The sequence below is a fragment of the Prunus persica genome, chromosome G2 (genome assembly GCF_000346465.2).
Source record: "Prunus persica cultivar Lovell chromosome G2, Prunus_persica_NCBIv2, whole genome shotgun sequence".
NCBI classification, from domain to species: Eukaryota; Viridiplantae; Streptophyta; class Magnoliopsida; order Rosales; family Rosaceae; genus Prunus; species Prunus persica.
The window spans coordinates 29,500,477-29,514,488 of record NC_034010.1 but is presented as its reverse complement, the minus strand read 5'-3'; the positions used below and the strand labels follow the sequence as shown (position 1 = coordinate 29,514,488).

At 36.9% G+C, this 14,012-nt stretch overlaps 3 protein-coding genes across 7 annotated transcripts; 2 read left to right on the top strand and 1 right to left on the bottom strand.

Annotated features, from left to right (window-relative positions):
- On the bottom strand, window positions 462-5,411 carry LOC18786562 (protein ABIL2). Of its 4 annotated transcripts, XM_020556927.1 has the most exons (11): window positions 3,760-4,681; window positions 3,533-3,594; window positions 2,857-2,993; window positions 2,511-2,593; window positions 2,261-2,411; window positions 1,647-1,746; window positions 1,441-1,533; window positions 1,300-1,342; window positions 1,140-1,228; window positions 901-1,046; window positions 462-789 (listed from the first exon to the last, which is right to left on the bottom strand). In XM_020556927.1, exons 3-11 carry the CDS (start codon window positions 2,959-2,961, stop codon window positions 619-621), a joined length of 981 nt encoding a protein of 326 aa, XP_020412516.1. In that variant the 5' UTR covers window positions 2,962-2,993; window positions 3,533-3,594; window positions 3,760-4,681; the 3' UTR covers window positions 462-618. The 4 variants fall into 4 exon arrangements, with proteins under 4 accessions (XP_020412516.1, XP_020412517.1, XP_020412518.1 ...); XM_020556928.1 differs by lacking the exons at window positions 3,533-3,594; window positions 3,760-4,681 and adding an exon at window positions 4,976-5,411; XM_020556929.1 differs by lacking the exon at window positions 3,533-3,594 and having other exon boundaries at window positions 3,888-4,693.
- Window positions 6,368-9,409, top strand: LOC18787611 (cyclic nucleotide-gated ion channel 1). Of its 2 annotated transcripts, none has more exons than XM_020556925.1 (7): window positions 6,368-6,710; window positions 6,981-7,444; window positions 7,559-7,756; window positions 7,931-8,232; window positions 8,321-8,432; window positions 8,515-8,766; window positions 8,845-9,409. In XM_020556925.1, exons 1-7 carry the CDS (start codon window positions 6,707-6,709, stop codon window positions 9,364-9,366), a joined length of 1,854 nt encoding a protein of 617 aa, XP_020412514.1. In that variant the 5' UTR covers window positions 6,368-6,706; the 3' UTR covers window positions 9,367-9,409. The 2 variants fall into 2 exon arrangements, with proteins under 2 accessions (XP_020412514.1, XP_020412513.1); XM_020556924.1 differs by having other exon boundaries at window positions 6,976-7,444.
- On the top strand, window positions 10,445-13,098 carry LOC18785575 (cyclic nucleotide-gated ion channel 1). The gene is made up of 6 exons (XM_007221014.2): window positions 10,445-10,936; window positions 11,040-11,258; window positions 11,398-11,702; window positions 11,829-11,940; window positions 12,186-12,434; window positions 12,547-13,098. The coding sequence occupies exons 1-6, from the start codon at window positions 10,445-10,447 to the stop codon at window positions 13,096-13,098; spliced, it is 1,929 nt and encodes a 642-aa protein (XP_007221076.2).

Below are 14,012 nucleotides of genomic sequence, written 5' to 3'. Positions count from 1 at the left end.
TTGCAGCGAGCAATGAAGTTCATTTGTTCACGATCTTATGCACGGCAATCTCAGCATTGCATTTTTACCTAAAATAAAATCTCAACCGCACAGGAACTTTTGCGATGCTGCCGACAGATTAGGCCATTTAAGGTGGCAACTAAACGACAACGTAGTTCCTCCCAACATAACGTAGTGGTACAGAGAAGCTTTTATCTTTCCTTCGAACTTGTTGCAGCTAATGTCGTCTAATGATTGACGCTAAAATGCATTACCCATCAAGCTTCTGAAATGATATATAATGTTTGTAAGATTTCAAAACGCATAGGAACTTTTATGATGCTGCCGACAGATTAGGCCATTTAAGGTGGCAACTAAACGACAACGTAGTTCCTCCCAACATAACATAGTGGTACAGAGAAGCTCCTCTTTCCTTCATACTTATTGCAGCTAATGTCGTCAATGATTGACGCTAAAATGCATTACCCAGCAAACTTCTGAAATGATATATAACATTTGATATATAATGTTTATAAGATTTCCAAACGTACATTGCTTTATAAAAATAAAAGGTAATCAAATAAAGGGTGAAGCTGAAAGAAAAACTATGCAGTAATTTTCTGCTTCCAATGTCCATTCTCAGTATTCGTCCAAGTAAGTGTATAGCATGTCGTCTTTCTTTGACTTGCGCCGGCTAAGCAAGGCTTTGAGGAGGCGTTTACTTTTGCTGGGGTATTGTTCAACCTCTCTTCCATTTTCCCTTTCAGCATGTAATCGCATTGAAGCTGATTTACGAGGCTCCGAAGGGTACTGGCATATGCATAAACGTTTTACTTTATAAGTATCTCTATTGAAGGGAATGGTGGCAAGTATATGAACTAGTGAAAATGCAGGTAAAGTCAATCCAATTCCCACACTCACCCGTCGTCTTGCATTAGAAGGATTCGGAGTGGTAGGCCTACTTGAGTTTGGGGTAGTTGACTGACTTTTGTTCGGGGTCGTTGGCCTACTTGCAAGAGATCCAGACCGTAAAAGTGGAAACCGATGAGGTGAAACTGTTCGCTTCTCTGATTTTATAGTAAACAGCATCATAGTCAGATTCTATATGGCCAATTCATTATAAAGGTGTCAATATCACAATGTCTAACATGCATACGCACCTAATTCCTTTTTGGGCATGGTAGATGTAAAAGAAAAAACTCCAGGCCGCTGGGAAGGTTGTGGTGAAGGAGATGGAGAACGCCCTTTGCTGCACAAAACAGGACCAATATTAACCTGGGTTACAAGCTTGGTTCAAACAAGTGCTGCAACAATATTTACCTGACTGTAGGTGGAGGGGTTTCTCTAATGGTAGCACGAACAGCTTTTAGGAATCCAATCAGATTACAACAAGAACAAAGTTATGTTAAACAATTGCTTACTTATATGCATTGAAACAAAATGGAAGATAAAGCATGGTACCATTCCGAAATTGATGCCATTCATCTTCATCATCCAGGTTGCAACCTTCATATTTGGATTTAGTTTTGTTGGCACCGCGCATGGTCTCACCAACTGAACGTGAATTTAAGTTTTAAGAATTATCTCTTAAAAGCGGACAAAAATTACAAAATGGAGAGAGTGCTTAAAGTAACAAAAAATATATTGAGAGGAAGCTGAGTATTTGCCTGGCAAGATGTACCGCTTGTGGTATTTCGGAGTATCTATCACTGATGACTGTTGGGAAAGACCCTCATGATCAATATATTCTTGGCATGTCCTTAGCCTCTAACGAACCACAAAAAAGAAAGAAAATTGTCAGCATCTCTTAAGTATTGGTTTCTTGTGATTGAAAAACATAACTAGAAATTAACGGAGTTGAGTATGGTCTATGGTGCAGTAATTCACAATGTTGTTGAACCGACTTAGGCTCTCCTAAAAGGAATTACTACTCCTTGCTGTGTAGCATAAGAGTTTCATTGAAATTAAAATACCCACCAAACAATAAAATGTGATCTGGGAAATATTTGTCATGCAAAACTTTGACTAATAAACTATGAACCAGTAGAAGAAGTTGGCTTTTTAGCAGACCAACAATTGAAGCAGGTATATCATGTGAGCCAATCTACATGGAAACTTAATTATCTTCTACCAAACCCAAAAAAGCCAGTTTCCACTGATCTTTTAAATAGAAACAGACATCAGACAAGCTTGTTCAAGATTTCTTTTATATCGATAGCCCTGAATCAGAAGTGTCTACCGGATGACTGACAAAGGCATTACTTTAACAGTTTAACCTTACCTGTTCAATGCAAGATACCCGAAATTCTGTGCCGGAAACTTCATCCACTTTTTCATCAAAGAAATCATTAACCTTATATGTCACAGAACCCAAATGGTCCACCGTATTCACGAGAGCTTTAATGGCATAATCCTTCAATGTTTCTACCACTCTGCATAACAGAAGGGAATTTTTTTTCTTGTTGTTAAAATAATGACAGAAAAGAAATATTTATGAAAAACCCAAACTTCCACGAGTCAAAATAACTCACATATGTTTCTGGTCATCATTTGTGTATGATAGTTCAAAGTACTCTGCTGCTGAATATAATTGTGTTCTCAAATTCTTCAAATCCTGAAAAAGTAATCCAATGCGCATGCAAATCATAGAACTTCAGTTGTAAGGGTCTCTGACTGAAAAAATTATAAAACTCTACAAAGAGATATTTCCACCATCACAAACTAACTGCCCTCGGATTCCGATATTTTTTATTGAGGTATACAGAAAACCAAAGATTGGATTTTTCCAGATGATTAATTTAAAACCCCCTGTACATTTCATTGAACTCGCAAAACTAAGAACCAACTAACAATAATCTTTAAGCCGAAGAGCAGTACCTTGAGACTATCAGAGAAGAGCAAGCTCTGATGCATAGATACCTCATCAAAATTAGATGCTACTCGAGGGACGGGCATACTTGTAGTCATTGTTCCCATGAGCATAAACGTGGAAAGTGAACTAAGATTTCCTTATGCTGCAAACAATCAAGATAAGAACTTAAAAGACTAGGCCAAGTAGGGGGTCAAAAAACCCAACAGCAAGAACATATGAGGTTATAGTATGCACAACTCAGCATCCAAAACCCATGAAAAATCTGAAATCACCGCCCCCCGAAAAGAAAAAAAGAAAACAATGTGTGTAGGAGAGAAAGCGAGAAACGGAGGAAGAGTGAGGTTATGCACCAATAAAAATCCCATTTCAATTTTTTATTTTTAAACTGATTAAGCAACACCAAGTGTGTGTGTCTGCGCAAGAAAGAGAGGAGAGCGTCTCATTTAACAATTAATTAATAAAATACCAGAAGCTACTATTTTAATTAGACAACAGCCATGCCAGAGATAAAAAGAATATATGGGAATAAGAAAATGAACAGCATAAAGATAGTGCTTTGCCACATTTCCGCAACCATTTCAGACAGGAAAATCAACAGAACAATATACTAAACACTTGAAAACACTTAAAGCTCATCTTATCTGCATTTCACCAACAATAAAAGCTGTCAAATTTCAGTACCCTCTCTTTTATTGTTGAGATAATCGTTGGTTTTCATGCTTTTCTTGTTCAAATAGGTAATGCTGGAAAGGAAAAGGAACAGTAAATTACATAAAGAGAGTAACTAACATCCCAATCCTAACAAACATCAAAATCTGCAAAATTTCACAACTTTTTCTTTTTACAGGAGAAAATCCTGGAAATGAAAAGCAATTGAATGCATTATGCCTTTTCAAAGATAAGCTCACCTCAACCAACCATGAGCAGTTGCATTAGCTCAGTTGAAAGTTGTTCTTTTCTCCGGTCATTTTGTTCTCTCTCAAACAGCGTAACAAAAGTCTAAGGGGGTATATTTGAAAGCAAGCTAACCATTAACCTTAGTGAATGCTCTTCTGGAGCTGAAAGCGCAACTACCCAGAAGTCCAAAACCCAGTAACCGCCTTCCCAATTCGAAGCAGGAGTATGTGAAACCTAAATGGTGAAGAAGAAGGGCAAAGTAGAAAATAAATAGACAGGCCACTTGTTGACAGTGACCAATATGGTTTGGTATAAGATTTGACTAAAGCACAGAAAACGACAACTCTAGTTTGGGAGATTCAAATACCATGAGGACTAGAAAAAAAGCACAGGACTTGCGAAGAGAGAGAAAGAGGGAGAGAGAGGCATGGAGGGACATCCATCAAGGCGAGCACGTCTGTGTGTAGGCAAGGAATCTGAGGCACACTTCGATTTCAGAAGATTTTTAAAGAGAGCAAAAGTCTCTCCTTTTGGTAGCAAGAAGAACAGGTGATTAATTTAGGCCTCCCTTTCCCTCATCATTAGCCACTTAGTGGGTCCTACTTCCTTGGTTTTGTTTTTAGAAATTTCTTGGTATCATTGGGTCCCACTGTCTCTAAACACAAACACTGACCACACCCAAAAATTGGAAATTGCAATGTTGTTTTTTTCCGGTTCATGTTGTTGAGCCTCTTTGTTGGGTCTCCCTCCCTCCCGCTTGTTTTTGTTGTGGTGGTGTGTTGGTACCGTGGTAGAGAAGGAGCGGGTTCATGGGTTCCACTTTCTTCTCAGAAATGGTTTGAATCATTGAAAGCTTTGGGCTTTGTGGAAGTTCCCATCAAAAGCTCTAGCCTTTTTTCTGTTTCTTGGCCAACCCATGAAAAGCTCTACCCTACCTTCCTTGAATTGCCAATTTCGTAAAAATCTGGTCTGAGTGCCTCTACAGAGAACTTCATCCCATTAATAAATGTGTCTAAAACTCTGCTTAAAAAAAAAGGATCCAAATTGAATTCAAATGTGGCTGGCAATAAAAAAGAATGAAGAATCTTCCATCAAAACGTACCTACTGTATTGTTGCTATTGCTAATTTAATTAATTTACACAAGAGGCATGTGAATTAAGATCCCAATTAAAGAATGAAAAAGATTCTAGTAGTAGTGGTTCCCATCCCAATTCTCCATATCGTACCTGACTGATAGGTTTGATCTCAACCTTCCATTTTAATGACCGAATTACCATGAACTTCTTCGTTGGGAGAGGATGGATGGGTCATGGTTGGTTGCTAGGAGGCCCATCCCCATGCCCTTCGTAATTAAATCTGTAAGGCACGGAAAGCAGCTGGTAGATAGATACAGACACAGTGGATATTTTCTGAGTCCCCACATACATTATACATACATGATAAAACATTGGAGTGGAATTGGATTAGAGAAGCTGTTGTGTTGTGCTTGTGGGCAATGGCTGCTCTGCTGAATTGGCTGCACAATTGCTTTTCAATCTAGTGGGTTGAAAAGCACATGTCAAAAGACCACGCCATAGATAGATGAGTGGAGTGGGCATTACATAATATAAATCAAAGGCGTGACCTTGGAGGCACTCATGCTGCCTGGATTGAACGTGCAATCTAACATTAAACAAACTCATCAACAACGACATGTGTGTAGATAGAAACAGAGAGGAGGAAGAAGAACCCCACCACCACATGACATAATTTCGGACTTCTGGGAGTCCCCTCCAATGCACCAAATCTCAATTGATCAACGGTTGATGATGAGACTTCAAAAATCATATCATATGGGTCCACCGTGGGGAACCACTACCGTGGAAAACATGAAATGAAAGGTGTTGATTGATTTAGAGCAGCCAGGTAATTAGCAGAAAAACTTGTGTGGAACAGACGGATGTAGCATTATTTTATTATCTTCAATCAATTATGAATTGTCATGTAAAAAAAAGTTATCATAAATGGCATATCGTAATTTATCGAGGATAACATGACAATGCTATCTCAATTTCACACAAATGTTTTTCACCAACGAGGGTATGGATCCCACTGATTTTCTTTTTCTTTTTCTTTTTCAAAACAAAAGCTGTTTTTGGGGTTTGGAGTTGTTTCAGCTTTTTCCTTTGGGAGTGAATCCGTGATTTTAGCGTAACTGGTTCCCAATAATTTATAGTGTGATAAGTGGCGTGATTGGTGGCAATTGTCATGTAGATTCGTAAGAAGAAGACCAACACAATATGAAGTACCTTTTTTGTTTTTGTATTTTTATTTTATTGCAGGAATATGATTTACCTTTTTCAGAGTCTAGGAATCAATATGCCTAGTCCTGAGAGCTGCTGCGGGAGGACACAGGTTCTTGGGCTGCACACAACCCTACCCCCCAAGTGAATCCCAGGAGAGCAGAGGTTGGCCCATCTGAACTCAAATGAACCAATTGTGAATTTTGATGGATAAAAGCCCAAACCAATAATAGAATTCAACAATGCAGTCCAGAATTCAATCAGTCTCTCTCTGTCTTTTTTAATTGATACATGATCGTTTCGAAGAGTTGTTAACTTATATTACAAAAAGACTTGGGGACAAAAAAGAATCATCTCGATCGTCAATGCTAAAACGCCATATTCATATTACTTTTCTTTTATTTTTTATTGACCAAAAAAATAAAAAAATTATTAGTTTTCCTTAAATTTTTGACCTGCATGATAATTAAGAGATTAAACAAAACCTTGTGTATACATAAAATGCGCTGCGGGTATCTTAAATTTGGTTTTCTGCCACTCGAATGCTCCTTGTTCCTTTCTCTCTGTCTCTGCTCCGCCCTGTAAACTCAAAACCTTCTAAACTAGCAGTCAATTGAGTGATTATGGGTAGCATCACAGTAGCTGCAGATCCGGAGAACCTGACAGACAAAACAGATGGGTTAGTTCTTCTTCTTCTTCTTCTTTTTCGTATAGAAAAATGTTTGTTGTATCAACTAACTATCAAGCTTATAGGACTTGTATCTGCCTATGATTCTATGAATAATGCAGGCACAACGTTCCTTAACTCATATCATATATATGAATCTGAATCTGATGATGCATTTTCATTGTTTACGCTTTTAATATTTCAACCCAAGTATTCAACTGATTTAAGAAAAGCCGCCCTATATTTTGAGCTTCTTCATTCTTATTTGTTTTTCCAGTCCAGTTAAAACGCGGATGTATGCCATAATGAAGAAAATATGTCATCCAGAGGGGCAATACCGTCATATATGGACTAAGATATTTGTAACATCATGTGTGTTTGGTGTCTCACTGGACCCTTTGTTCTTTTATATTCTAATCATCGATCAACAAAACAAGTGCCTTCAAATGGACACAATGTTGCAGACTGTTGCTCTTCTTTTACGATCATTCACAGATATCATTTTCTTGGTGCATTTCATATATGAAATCTGTGACGGTGTCAAAACTCAAAGGGCGAAAAAGTCATATGGTGCTAATTTGGCCTCAAATGCCCTTAAAAATATGGCCCCAACCCCAAATACCCAGAAAAATGGACCTTCCACCAATTCCAAAGTCATTCGAGTTGCCAAGAAAATAGCTCACAAGATGTCGTGGTTATCTGCCTCCATCGTAGTTGAATTTTTCGCTCTTCTTCCCATCCCTCAGGTAAGACAAGACAACTTATAAAACTATTGTTTTTTAGCTCTCTCCTTAATTATATATTAAGATTAACCACCTACTATAGCTAAGTTCTAACCAATTTTTATTTATTTTCTCCAGCTGCTAATAGTAGTCACTTTTTACAATATGAGAGGCTCCCCGTATTTTGAACATGAAAAGGTTTTGAATTTCTTTCTCCTTGGTCAATATATACCAAGAATATTGCGAATTCACATGTCGTCCAAACAACTTCGAAGGACTAATGAAATGTGGATTAAAGGTCTATTCTATTTTTATCTCTACATTCTTACCAGTCACGTAAGTTTCATCTCCATTGTCATTTTCGTTTAATACTTTGATAATTAGTAATGTTATGGATGAAGTTTTCTTTTGAAAATGTTGGACTTACCTCTCCCGTACATGATTTTTCCTTAATGGATCAATTAATCATTAATTAATAATTCATTTGCTAATTAAGTTGTTATTTTTTAGATACTCGGAGCGTTGTGGTACTTTTTTTCAATTCAACGAGAAATGTCATGTTGGCATTGGGCTTGTGTAAATTATAGTACAGATCCCTCAGGATGTATGGATACTTTCTACTGCAACAGTCGGATTGTGTCAAGAAATGTCACATTTCTAAATGAGCATTGCCCGACAGATACTCCAGATAGTGCTTCAGCGCCTTTCAATTTTGGGATATTTCTTGATGCCCTTAAGAACAACAACACAGCGCATGTAGAATTCTCAACGAAGGCTCTTTACTGTTTTTGGTGGGGCCTTCGGAATATAAGGTTTGCTTTTATATACATGCATTGTTTATAAAGTCATCGGTAATTTCTATTTTAAATATTGCTTGATATCCTCTCTAACTTTTTGCAGTAATTTTGGCACCAATCTCACAACAAGCACTTATATGTGGGAAAACGTTTTTGCAATCCTTATTTCTATCAGTAGCTTCCTACTGATTTTATATGTGATGGGAACTGCGCAGGTTCGTATCCAAGTCTCTCTACTAGTATTGATTTTCAATCATTTTCCTTTAGCTTATTAATTAATTGTTTGTGGTGAGACAGAATAATATGGCAATGCAAGATTCAATGAGAATTGCAAAGTCAGAGAAGATTATGACGAAGAAGCTAGATATACTAAGCTGGTTATCCACAAAGGACCTCCCTCGAGATCTAAAGAAAGAAATAAAGCATAACATAAAGCAAAAATTGGAAGAGCACGATAAAACTTTTCCCCAGAATGATCTATTCTCTATTCTTCCCGTGGAAACTAGAAAATCTCTAAGGCGTTGTCTTTGCATGGAACCACTGAGGACGGTATGTTGCTCAACCTCGATCTCTCTGTAAATGAGTCAAATTTTACTTCATATGTGTGTTTTTATGTACAATGTGCAGGTCAAAATGCTTAAAGATATGGATGAAAGGGTGTTGCATTTGATGTGCGACCATCTGAAGCATGTGACGTATAACGAAAATAGCTTCGTTTTTCGGAAGGGAGATCCACTGGATTGCATGTTCTTCATTGTCGAAGGGAATGTGTGGACCTACTCGACTGCTGGTGAGAATGAAGCTGGAAAAGCAACCCCATCATCAATGACAATGGCCACCAAGACGCTTGAGAAAGGTCACATTTATGGGGAAGAGCTTCTCAATTGGGCATCAGACAACTTCACGGAACTTCCACTCTGCCGTCAACATGTCAAAAGTCAGACAAAAGTGGATGCCTTTGTTCTTATGGCCAGGGACTTGGCAACTGTAGTCTCCAGATACCAACTACTGTGGAACTTCAACAAATGTAACATTCCTCAAGAGGTGAAGGAGGTGGCTGCTTCTACCATATTGCGCCGTTTCCGCCATAACCAAAGATTGATGATGTCGCGTCGTCTAGCCGTAAATTATTATTTGAAGAAACGTTAAATATAGAGTCGATTTAAGCTAGGATTTCATCCATTTCCGCCGACATACAGTCTCACATGAAGGAATCGTGAATTTTAATCGATAAAAGCCCAAACCTTAATATTATTCAAGAATCCAGAAAGTTTCCATTATTTTCTGTACCAAAAAAAGTTACCATTATTTTCAAAAGCCTGCTTCTGTATCCACTATCCACCACCACGTCTTTATTTATTTGTGGTTATGTTAAATTACAATTTTAAGTAATCATGATAACATCCTGATTACCATTGATAAAATATATATCTCGTTCATTGACAATTTTGTGTGCATAAAATACATTAAAAATATATATAAATGTTATTTTCACCAAATAATTTAAAATCTAAGAATATAGATTTTTATAAAATTGATTCTTAGTTTAAAGTCTAGTCTATAATTGCATATAATATAACACATTATTTTTAATAATGTAAAATCTAAGAATATAGATTTTTATTCCCAGACATTAATCGTATAATATGAATGATAAATCAATCACAATAAAGAAACAAGTTCTAGAACTTCAAACCGGCCTACTAAAAAATGGAATTTAAATGTAAAATTGCATACCAAGCGGATCTTGAGAGCAAATCCAACTAATAATAAAGTAAACTTAGGAGATCTTATCAATCTGTATATAGGAGGAAGACTCAATCACTGCCGTAAAGAATAGAGGAGTCAACGTGTGAGATGGGTTGTTGGTCGCCGTCGACAAAATGATAAAAGAGTGGGAGCTTTTCTGTTTCTGAAAAAAATCTTAAATGAGATGGAGAGATGCTATGGCTTGGAAAGGCCCAACATAATCTTTTCTATTTCTTTTTCTTTCTTTTTGAAAAATAAAATATATAATATTTACCTGAGATGGGTTGTTGGTCGCCGTCGCACTGTAGACGTTAGTGGTTGGTGCTAAGTGTGAAATCAGCTACTTAGCTACTGCATATTAATAGCTGGGTTGAACTACTTGAATTCAGTTAAGCCATGGATCAGACTCTCTCTCTCTCTCTCTCTCTCTCTCTCTCTCTCTCTGCTCTCTGAAAAGTAATTTCCAAGTTATAATCCTATGGCTCGATCTAGTTTTATTGTCAGTCTCACATCAGGTTTCACTACAAGTTTCTTCCGCGATGATGAGGAGGAGGGGCAGTACCAAGTGATGAAGAGGTCAAAACTTGGTGTACTTCTTACAAATATTCCATTGTGGAATAAGATGTTCTTGATTTCATGTGTCATTGCAATCTCATTAGATCCTTTGTTCTTTTACATTCCAATCATTGACGAGGATAACAAGTGCCTTGGAAAGGACAAAAACTTGAGGATTGCAGCTCTTCTTTCGCGATCGCTCACGGATATCATTTTCCTCCTACATTTTGTCTATGAAGTTTATGAAGCTATTAAAACCAGAAACAGTACATTTACTGTGGTACGAAGAACAACATGGCATTCAAAATCGAAAATACAAAAGCTAATTGAATTTGCTAAGGGAATACCTCAGAAAATGTCGTGGTTATCTCTCTCCATCGTAATTGACTTTTTGGCTCTTCTTCCAATCCCTCAAGTAAGATAAACTAAACTTTGCCAAGTAAATTATCAGCTAGCTGCTACCGCTAAATTGACTTCCAAGTTCTAACCCCATTTTTTTTATGTATTTCTTCTTCCAGCTGCTAATATTAGTTGTTTTTTACAAAATGGGAGGCTCTGGATATTTGGAACATAGGAAGGTTTTGAATCTCTTCCTTCTCGGTCAATATTTACCAAGAATTTATCGAATTCATCTATGGTGTAAGGAACTTACAAGGACTACTACTAGAATATGGACTACTACTAGAATATGGGCTAAAGGTTTACTCAACTTGCTTCTCTACATTCTTGCCAGTCACGTAAGTTTAATCACAATTGTCTTTTTATTTTCAAAATTCCTTATTTTGTTACAATTGTTACAAGTATTCTCTATATCATTTTTCTTAATGCATGCATCATGTTATTTATTAACGCATTTCTTTGTTGTCTCTTAATTAGGTACTCGGAGCGTTTTGGTATTTTTTTTCTATTCAACGAGAGACATCATGTTGGCGTCAAGCCTGTGTAAATTATAGTGCAAATCCGAAGGAATGTATGAGTGCCTTCTATTGCGATGGTCGGAATACATCTTCAACAACTATCACATTTTTGAATGAGCGTTGCCCATTAAATACTCCAGACGGTACTGAAGCACCCTTTGATTTTGGAATATTTCTTGATTCCCTTAAGAATCATAACTCGGAGCATATACATTTTGCTAGGAAGTTATTTTACTCTTTTTGGTGGGGCTTGCGGAATCTAAGGTTTGGATACATATGCATTGACAATCAATAATTTTTCCGCAATAAGTTATTTTCATAAAAAGTGACATTATTGTTCAAAGTTGACTAATGGGGGTCATTACTGATCCTGCAACTAATTTATTGCAGTAACTTTGGCACGAATCTCACAACAAGTACATATATGTGGGAAAACTTGTTTGCGATTCTTATTTCTATCATTGGTTTGGTACTGTTTCTATATCTCATTGGAAATGTGGAGGTTGGTACTGAATTATTAATCTCTCTCTTAATGTATAACCTTGTTAATTAGTAGCTATATATAAATTCTCATATGCGGATGTCTGGATGTTATTATTGTGCGGACAATATGTATTTTTTACTATCTTCCATATTTTCCTATATGTTTACAATAGCATCCGTACGGACATCCGAATAAGAAAAAAAATATATATATATTTGAGGAGCTGATCTTACGTTGAGCTTTGTATATATGTGGTGAAACAGGCATCTATGAGATTGGAAGCTAAAAAATCAGAAGATAAAACTCAGAAGATTAGAATGAAAGAGCTAGATGTACGAAGCTGGATATCCAGAAATGAATTACCTGATAATTTGAAGAAAGAAATCATGAATATCATAAAGCTAAAGTTAGATGAAAACAAGGACGCCGATTTGGTGAATCTATTCTCTATTCTTCCTTGGCATACCAGAAAATATCTAAAGCGTTGTCTCTGCATGAAAACACTAAAAACAGTATGTTTCTGAAACCCTGTACGAACCTCTCTTTTCTCTCTTTATATGGTTCTTAAGAAAATGTTGTTGGGTATGTATTGATGACTTGATATTCATGTATATATATATATAGGTACCAATGCTTAAGAACTTGGATGAAAAAGTGTTGATAATGATGTGTGACTATCTGAAGCCAGTGGTGTACAACGAGAATAGCTTCGTTTTTCGAATGGGAGACCCGCTTGATTGCATGCTCTTCATTGTGGAAGGGACCATGTGGACCTACTACTCGCCTAGTACTAGCGATACCGATACTACGAGTGAAGCTGCTGCTACTTCACCATCATCAATATTAATGACCACCAAGGCCCTTAGGAAGGGTGAGTTTTACGGGGAAGAGCTTCTCAAATGGGCATCACCCACTTTCACCACACTTCCAATCTCCACCCGGCATGTCAGAAGTCAGAGAAAAGTGGAAGCATTTGCTCTTATGGCCGATGACTTGGCAACTATAGTGTCCAAATGCCAACTGCAGTGGGACTTAAACAATTGTGACAATCCTCAAGAGATGAAGATGATGGCAATTTCTTCCATAACAAAAGCAATCCGTCGTTTCCGCACTAGTAGGCACCGTTCAACGACGGAAAGATTGTTAGAGGAAGTAATCGGGGAAAAGGTCGGATAAAATGGCTTGGGCCATCTTTTGGTCTCACTCCAATCCAAGTGTTTTATAGTTTTAAACGCGGGCTTCATGTATTTCAGCCTCAAAAGCCCATCTTGCATAATGAACTTATTGGATAAAAGCCCTAATTTATAAGACAAAAGTGTAGTAATGATTCCTCAAATAAGATCCTATTCTATTTTTCGTCCTTCGACTCCAAATATTGTTATGACTGTCCTTCAATGGTTTTTCCATCAATTGTGTTAAATTTTCTATCAAAATTAAAAGTAGATTAAAAAATTCATATAAAATATTTATTAGATAATTAAACTCAATTAAAAAAACAAAAAATACCTAGTCTCCCAATTTGAGCCTGTGGGAAGGAGGGTTGGGTGATTGGTGGAGGAAGGGGTGGCGATTTCTATAATTGGCTTGCTGCTATTCTTGTATCTCATTGGGAATTTGCAGGTTGGTCTTGAAATCTTCATATGAATTTTGTTTCTAACATTAATTATCTGCCCATATATACTATAAATTCGAGGATTTAATCATGAACTGAAGTACTGAACCAATAGCAACTCTTGTTCTGGAATATCTATATATACAGACGTATTTGCAGTTTGCAACTACAAGATGAGAAAAGCTTAGACGGAAGCTGAAAACGAAAGATCTAGAGACAGATTTGTGGCTATCTAGAAAGGGCCTTCTTAAGAATTTGAAGGAAGTGATCATGCAAGTCGTTCAACAAAAACTTGAACAAAATAAAGATGTTCAGGTAGAGAACATCCTCTCTGTTCTTCCATTGGAACATAGCAACTTTATCAATCAACTACACATGCACAGGGCCGGTCTTGAGATTTTGAAGGCTCTGTCATCATAGGTCATATTCAGATATTAAATATTTTTTAACACCTAATTTATTTTGTATCAATATTCCA

Excerpts from the sequence above, each read along its gene's own strand:
- LOC18786562 (XM_020556928.1), bottom strand. The coding sequence starts at position 2,961 with ATGCTCATGGGAACAATGACTACAAGTATGCCCGTCCCTCGAGTAGCA. Across the intron at positions 2,594-2,856 it reads TCTTCTCTGATAGTCTCAAG|GATTTGAAGAATTTGAGAAC; the intron begins GTACTGCTCTTC and ends TTACTTTTTCAG. Across the intron at positions 1,047-1,139 it reads CATGCCCAAAAAGGAATTAG|AGAAGCGAACAGTTTCACCT; the intron begins GTGCGTATGCAT and ends CTATAAAATCAG.
- LOC18787611 (XM_020556924.1), top strand. The coding sequence starts at position 6,655 with ATGGGTAGCATCACAGTAGCTGCAGATCCGGAGAACCTGACAGACAAA. Across the intron at positions 8,233-8,320 it reads TGGGGCCTTCGGAATATAAG|TAATTTTGGCACCAATCTCA; the intron begins GTTTGCTTTTAT and ends AACTTTTTGCAG. Across the intron at positions 8,767-8,844 it reads GCATGGAACCACTGAGGACG|GTCAAAATGCTTAAAGATAT; the intron begins GTATGTTGCTCA and ends TACAATGTGCAG.
- LOC18785575 (XM_007221014.2), top strand. The coding sequence starts at position 10,445 with ATGGCTCGATCTAGTTTTATTGTCAGTCTCACATCAGGTTTCACTACA. Across the intron at positions 10,937-11,039 it reads CTCTTCTTCCAATCCCTCAA|CTGCTAATATTAGTTGTTTT; the intron begins GTAAGATAAACT and ends TTCTTCTTCCAG. Across the intron at positions 11,941-12,185 it reads ATCTCATTGGAAATGTGGAG|GCATCTATGAGATTGGAAGC; the intron begins GTTGGTACTGAA and ends GTGGTGAAACAG.